At 48.2% G+C, this 7,637-nt stretch overlaps 1 protein-coding gene across 1 annotated transcript; it reads right to left on the reverse strand.

Moving 5' to 3' along the window:
- Positions 1-5,110: 5,110 nt before the first annotated feature.
- On the reverse strand, positions 5,111-7,379 carry LOC140411572 (beta-1,3-galactosyltransferase 5-like). The gene is made up of 2 exons (XM_072500653.1): positions 7,252-7,379; positions 5,111-6,474 (listed from the first exon to the last, which is right to left on the reverse strand). Exon 2 carries the CDS (start codon positions 6,460-6,462, stop codon positions 5,503-5,505), a length of 960 nt encoding a protein of 319 aa, XP_072356754.1. The 5' UTR covers positions 6,463-6,474; positions 7,252-7,379; the 3' UTR covers positions 5,111-5,502.
- Between the last annotated feature and the right edge of the window lie 258 nt (positions 7,380-7,637).

A 7,637-nucleotide genomic window follows, 5' to 3' on the forward strand; every position in this document is an offset into this window, starting at 1 on the left:
GACCTGCCCACCTAATCCCATTTGCCAGCATGGGGTCCATAGCCTCGAATGTTACGATGTGCCAAGTGCTCATCCAGGTAATTTTTAAGAGGACATGAGGCAACCCGGCTCTACCACCCTCCCAGGCCGTGCATTCCAGACCGTCAAATCCTCCCACATCTCATGCCCCGAACCTGAACTTGTGTTCACGCGTAACTGGCCTTTCAACTAAGGCAAACATTTAACACTGGCACCTTTTTACAATTTTGAGTTCACCAAATGATCCATAGACAGTCTTTGGATGGCAGAGATCAACAGCAGTGCAGCTCACTGAAAAAGACAGACACTCCCAAGCTCTTTCTCAAACTGAAACTAAAAAGCAGAAGTAGAGCTCAGCTCCACCCACACTCTGACTTCACTCCAGTAACATGAGCAGCATGAGGAGGCCGGTTGGCCTCCTTCTGCTCTGCAAATTCAATTCTATGATTCGATGCCCCTTGTAATCTTGTCCAGGTCAAGATCAGGTCGCCCCTCGGTCTTCTCTGCTCCAGCGAAAACAAGCCAAGCCTATCCAACCTCTCTTCTTAACTTAAATGTTCCATCCCAGGCACCATCCTGGTGAATCTCCTCTGCACCCGCTCCAGTGCAATCGCCTCCTTCCCAGAATGTGGCGACCAGAATTGCACACATTACTCCAGCTGTGGCCTCACCAAAGTTCTATACAACTCCACCGTGACCTCCCCGCTTTTGTAATCTCTGCCTCGTCTGATAAAGGCGAGGGTCCCAAATGCCTCTTTGACCCCCCTATTAACCTGCCCTCCCGTCGTTAGAGGTGTATGGACAAACATGCCAAGGTCCCTTTAATCCTCCGAATTTCTCTATAATCCCCTCCAGTCCCTACAACCTTCCCTATCTCTGTAACCTCCTCCAGTCCCTACAACCCTCCCTATCTCTGTGAACTCCTCCAGCCCCTACAACCCTCCCTATCTCTGTAACCTCCTCCAGCCCCTACAACCCTCCCTATCTCTGTAACTTCCTCCAGCTCCTACAACTCTCCCTATCTCTGTAACCTCCTCCAGTCCCTACAACGCTCCCTATCTCTGCAACTTCCTCCAGCCCCTACAACCCCCCCCTATCTCTGTAACCTCCTCTAGCCCCTACAATCCTCCCTATCTCTGTAACCTCCTCCAGCCTCTACACCCCTCCCTATCTCTGTAACCTCCTTCAGATCCTACAGTCCTCCCTAACTCTGTAACCTCCTCCAACCCCTTCAACCCTCCTTATCTCTGTAACCTCCTCCAACCCCTCCAACCCTCCTCATCTCTGCAACCTCCTCCAGCCCCTACAGCCCTCCCTATCTCGGTAACCTCCTCCAGCCCCTACAACCCTCCCTATCTCTGTAACCTCCTTCAGCCCCTGCATCCCTCCCTATCTCTGTAACCTCCTCCAGCCCCTTCAACCCTCCTTCTCTCTGTAACCTCCTCCAGCCCCTACAACCCTCTCTATCTCTGTAACCTCCTCCAGCCCCTACAACCCTCCCTATCTCTGTAACCTCCTCCAGCTCCTACAACTCTCCCTATCTCTGTAACCTCCTCCAGTCCCTACAACGCTCCCTATCTCTGCAACTTCCTCCAGCCCCTACAACCCCCCCTATCTCTGTAACCTTCTCTAGCCCCTACAACCCTCCCTATCTCTGTAACCTCCTCCAGCCTCTACACCCCTCCCTATCTCTGTAACCTCCTTCAGATCCTACAGTCCTCCCTACCTCTGTAACCTCCTCCAACCCCTTCAACCCTCCTTATCTCTGTAACCTCCTCCAACCCCTCCAACCCTCCTCATCTCTGCAACCTCCTCCAGCCCCTACAGCCCTCCCTATCTCGGTAACCTCCTCCAGCCCTTACAACCCTCCCTATCTCAGTAACCTCCTCCAGCCCCTACAACCCTCCCTATCTCTGTAACCTCCTTCAGCCCCTGCATCCCTCCCTATCTCTGTAACCTCCTCCAGCCCCTTCAACCCTCCCTCTCTCTGTAACCTCCTCCAGCCCCTTCAACCCCCCTATCTCTGTAGCCTCCTCCAGCCCCTGCAACCCTCCCTCTCTCTGTAACCTCCTCCAGCCCCGACAACCCTCCCTATCTCTGTGACCTCCTCCAGCCCCTACACCCCTCCCTATCTCAGTAACCTCCTCCAGCCCCTGCAACCCTCCCTCTCTCTGTAACCTCCTCCAGCCCCTTCAACCCCCCTATCTCTGTAACCTCCTCCAGCCCCTGCAACCTTCCCTCTCTCTGTAACCTCCTCCAGCCCCTGCAACCCTCCCTCTCTCTGTAACCTCCGCATTGCACTTGTTCCCTATTCTCACTTCCACTTTCTGACTTCATCAATAATCAACGTGACTGATAATCACTGGCACCTGCTCCTCACCAATCTCCGGGATTGAATTAGATTATGGATGTTTGGTGCCTCTTTGCTGTATCTCCACCTTGCTCTGTGTTCGTCAGAGGTTTAACAGAAATGGAAAATCCCAACTTTTGCATTCGCTCATTTTTCTAAATTTTGGGCGGCACGGCGGGCACAGTGGTCAGCACGGCTGCCTCACGCCGTGGACCCGGGATCAATTCCAGCCTCGGGGGTGTAGATTGCACGTTCTCCCCCGCGCCTGCGTGGGTTCCCTCCGGGTGCTCCGCTTTCCTCCCATCCCCCCAAAAAGTGAAGTTTCGGTGGATTGGCCGTGCTGAATTATGCCAAATTACTGCCCAACGATGTGCAGGTTAGGTGGGGTTAGGGGGCTAGGGCGGGCGAGTGGGCCTAGGTAGGGCGCTCTTTCAGAGGGTTGCTGCAGGCTCGATAGGCCGAATGGCCTCCTTCTGCACTGTAGGGCTTCTAAGATTCTATGAATATACAGTGTTATGGGCCAGGGTTCAGAGAACCCCCAAGTGTATCATGGAGTTCACCTGACCCACAACCTGTAATAGATTGTGGTCTGGGGAGCACACGGCCCACTCTCCAGGTGTGGGACAGCAGAAAATGGACCAGTGTTTTTAAAAACAAAACAATGTTTATTCTATGAACTCAAGTTCACCTTTTTAAAACAAACAGCGAATATCTTAGCAACCAGCAGCCCCCCCCCCGCCCCGCCCCCCAAACTACAACACTAAGTAACCTCTATGCTATCCTTTTACACCCAAAAGGCTTAACAAACCTTCAAACAGGAGCACATTCGGTTTACATTTAATACTGAGACCTTTTTACAATTCTGAGTTCACCAAATGATCCATAGATAGTCTTTGGATGGCAGGGATCAACAGCAGATGCAGCTCACTGAAAAACACAGACACTCCCAAGCTCTTTCTCAAACTGAAACTAAAAAGCAGAACCAGAGCTCAGCTCCGCCCACACTCTGACATCACTCCAGTAACATGAGCAGCACCATTTCTTACAGGTACATTTCTTAAACACCCATTTCTTAAAGGGTACTCTCACATGACAACAGAGCCTCAGTGAAATATTTATAAACCCTGGCTGGGTCAGGACAGGTCAGATTGTTGACAATTTCGGCCACCGTCTTGTGGGCAACAGAAGATTGGGGGGGAAATTTGACCAAAAACACTTTCCTTTTGTTTTCTTCTTTCTGGCATTTATCCAGTTCCCTTTGGATTGGGACATTGTGGTTGGGAATGAACAAAGCTATTTGCACCCACGGAGGGTAAACATTGGCATTGAACTGCCGGGTTGAAGTTCTACTTCCTTGTTCTGCCCTTGAAATATTGCGGTCTCAGGGGTGAGCTGTCATGTGAGAGTGCCTTTAAGAAATGGGTGTTTAAGAAATGTACCTTTAAGAAATGGAGCTGCTCATGTTACTGGAGTGATGGCAGAGTGTGGGTGGAGCTGAGCTCCACTTCTGCTTTTTAGTTTCAGTTTGAGAAAGAGCTTGGGTGTGTCTGTCTCTTTGGTTTCGTTTTACAGTGTGTTGCAGTTGAAGACAGCCAAAGCAGTTGTACTGTTGAGCTCTCTGCCATGAAGGGCTATCTCTTAATCATTTGGTGAATTCAGAATTATAAATGTTTTCGGTATTGAATGTAAACTCTGATGTGCTCCTGTTTGAAGGTTTGTTAAGTCTTTTGGGTGTAAAAGGACAGCATACACGTTACCTAGCGTTGTATTCTTTGGGGTTGTATTTGAATTAATGGTTGCTAAGATATTCACTGTTTGTTTTAAAAAAGGTTAACTTGAGTTCACAGAATAAACATTGTTTTGCTTTAAAAAAGAACTTTTCCATTTCTGCTGTCCCACACCTGTAGAGTGGGCCGTGTGCTCCCCATACCACAATCTATTAAAAGTTGTGGGTCAGGTGAAGTCCATGATACACTTTGGGGTTCTCTCAACCCTGACCCATAACAATTGGGGGCTCGAGGGGGATAAAAGTCTATCTATTGCATTGGTTTAGTGAACTTAAAGACAGTGAGAGGAGAGCATATTGTGGGCGCTTTTCCGGTGTGGTATTCTAGTTTAAGTGGGGAGTGTGGTGTGGACAATGGCTCTTTCAGAGGCTCTGAAGTTTTTGAGGGTGGAGACGGTCACAAGCAGTACCTTACGGACAGAGGCTAAAAGCAGACTGTTAGATTTGGCAAAAACATTGCAGTTACATTACCTGACAAAATGCAAAAAGATGAGGTAATTATGGCGGTGGCTAAGCATTTAAAGTTGCCTGAGATAGAGTTTGACTCATTGGAAATGGCAAAAAATTCAGTTGCAAATTAAACAAATGGAACATGAGAAAGAATGAAAGCAGCTTGAATACGAGCGAGAGAGAGAGGAAAAAGAAAGAGAACGGGAGATACAGATCAGGGGCAAATATCAGGAGAGAGAGTTTGAACTTCAGAAAATGGCCATGAAACATGACAGAGCATTAATTTGCGAATCCATAGTGGGGAATGAGCATCTCAGGGAGCCTTGGGAATATGATCAGATGTTTTGCGAACATTGAGAGGAGCTGAGGGTGCAGGTAGTTTCAGGCAATCTGAAATGTAGGATTCCGCGATCCTGAAGAACAGTCAAATCTGATTGAAAACCTTTTCGAATTTTCCGGAGTTAACAACTTATACATTCTGTTGAAAACGTGTTTTGTTTTGCAGACGTCCAGAAGATTTACAATGAATCCTTGGAAAAGACACAAAAGAAATAATGAGAGTACAACAATCAGATGTCATCATGTCCATGTGAAATGTGGGCATCTTTTGTTTTAATGAGCAACTTATTTTAAGGATTAGAAATTTCAGTTACTGAAAAAAAAGACAGAATGTTGCTCAATGTTGTTTCCTCATCGCCCCTTCCATATGTATCCAATTCCCACTGAAGGTTCCTTGTGAATCAGCTTCCACCAGCTCATCTGGGAGAGCATCCCAGATCTAAACAACCTGCTGTGTAAAATTGTCTTCATCGCCCCTCTGCTACATTTTCCCGTTGCATTATATTGTACATCTGTGCGTCCATTTCCTGTTGTATATTTCTATATCTATCACGTCACTTCAAGCTGTTCTGTCTCCAGGGCAGTGCTCATTCGCTGCAAGCTCCAGAGCTTTCCAGTATATTCGCGCCTCATAGGGTTTCACCTTGTGCGCGGTGACGAGATTCCGAAACTTGCAAACGGAAAACTTCACCTTCCCGATGTGGAACTTCCGCTGCGAGTGGATTTTCACTGGTTCAATCTTCAACTCCGCCAAGCACATCCCGATGTAAACATCCTCCAGTTTAAAGTAGGGGATGATCCCGGAAATATTCCAGACTCGACTGGCAACATCGGCCGACAGCACGTACCCAGTGCCGGAGCAGAATGGTGGGTATTTTTCCTGAGGATATTCCTGTTCACTGACGAACCATTTATTGGACTTGCGTCTGACGGGTTTGAAATTCCTCATGACGAAGCCGGTGAAAATGTTTGTGCGATTCATTCCCAACAAGAGCTCGGCCAGATAATCCACGTTAACAAACATGTCGGAATCGGTTTTCATCACGAAGGATGTGGACGGACAGAATCGGTCCACCCATTCCAGGCCCATCAGCACCTTGAGGGTCAGGTTGTAATAACTGTCGGTGAAATCTTTCTGGATGATGTCCTTGTGCAGTGAACTCTCTTTCTGCAGCTGTTCCTGATGCTCTCGGCTGTACCCCAGCAGGAAGTAGGTCACCACCCTCTTGCCATGGGTGGTCCTCGCTCTGCCCCAGGTCTGGCGAATGGTCGAGCGAGCTTCCAACTGGTCCTGGGCACTGGTGACCAGAAGGACCAGGAATGGGGGCCGGGTCTCACAGCGGCTATTCGGCAACATGAGGAAGGAGTGGTCACTTAACTTTGCAAAACGCCAGCGATCAGCAATGCACTGAGTTGCATAGCCAAAAATAAAGAAGGCCAACAAGGCGCCAACAACGAACAAACATTTCCTCCCCAAGAATAATTTGAAATGCAAGCTTCTTTGAGAAAATAACCTCATGCTCGAGTTCACCTGTAAAATAAAATAAACAAGGTGGTATTGGTGGGGTCCAGATCTTACAACAGGAATCATTATGCAGTTTAAAATTATTTGACTGAACTGTAAGATTAATTTTTTCTCCTGGTATTACAATAATCTTTACTATTGTCACAAGTAGGCTTACATTAACACTGCAATGAAGCGACTGTGAAAATCCCCTAGTCGCCACATTCCCGGCGCCTGTCCGGGTACACAGAGGGAGAATTCAGAATGTCCAAATTACCTAACAGCACGTCTTTCAGGACTTGTGGGAGGAAACCGGAGCACCCGGAGGAAACCCACGCGCACACGGGGAGAACGTGCAGACTCCGCACTGACAGTGACCCAAGGCGGGGTATCGAACCTGGGACCCTGGCGCTAACCACTCGCTATTGGGATTGTGCATCGCTGGCGAGGCCAGTAATCATTGCCCATCCCGAATTGCCCCTACATATGGTGGTGGTGAGCTGCCTTCTGGAACTGCTGCAGTCCACGTGGTGTAGGTACACCCAGATTGCGGTTAGCGAGCGAGTTCCAGGAAGTTGCCCCAGTAACAGTGAAGGACAGAAGGACAACATTCAGCCCCTCAAATATCTGACTAAGGACCAGGAAGCTCAACATATCGATCGGCATCAGACACAGAAGATCTGTGGATTAACCTGCTGCAGGCGGATAAGAAGATCAGTGAAGGAGATGTACAAGCAGAGAGATCGAACGGCAAAGCAGAGTTGAGTACAATAAACACGAGAATTTATTCACAGAGTGAATTACCTGAGGGATTCAGCAATCGTCGTGAACAGAGATAGGAATCTGGGTCTCGGGTCCCTCTATCTGTTTTCACTTGGGTTTGTCTTGGCTGAGGTATGCTGGGTGCTGATGGTGAAGTAAATGATCGAGAATCAGCCTGGTTTACAATTAGACAGAGAACCACAGCTAATTTCTTGTCAGTAATCATTACCACAATGTCTGTTCTGGCGCAGCAAGAAAGTGGGTGTGGGTTTGGAAAGCATCAGAAAACACCACCCTCTCCTAACTGTTAATCTTCAAACCTGCTGATCGTAAATCATTATCAGGAAAGAAAGATTCCTTCAGTTAATCACACAGTTTAACACAGTTGCCAAGTTGACAAAGAGATTGCAATTAGCTGCAGCAGAAGT

The sequence above is a fragment of the Scyliorhinus torazame genome, chromosome 4 (genome assembly GCF_047496885.1).
Source record: "Scyliorhinus torazame isolate Kashiwa2021f chromosome 4, sScyTor2.1, whole genome shotgun sequence".
In the NCBI taxonomy this organism is placed as follows: Eukaryota; Metazoa; Chordata; class Chondrichthyes; order Carcharhiniformes; family Scyliorhinidae; genus Scyliorhinus; species Scyliorhinus torazame.

Coding starts and splice junctions, on each gene's coding strand:
- LOC140411572 (XM_072500653.1), bottom strand. CDS start 6,462: ATGAGGTTATTTTCTCAAAGAAGCTTGCATTTCAAATTATTCTTGGGG.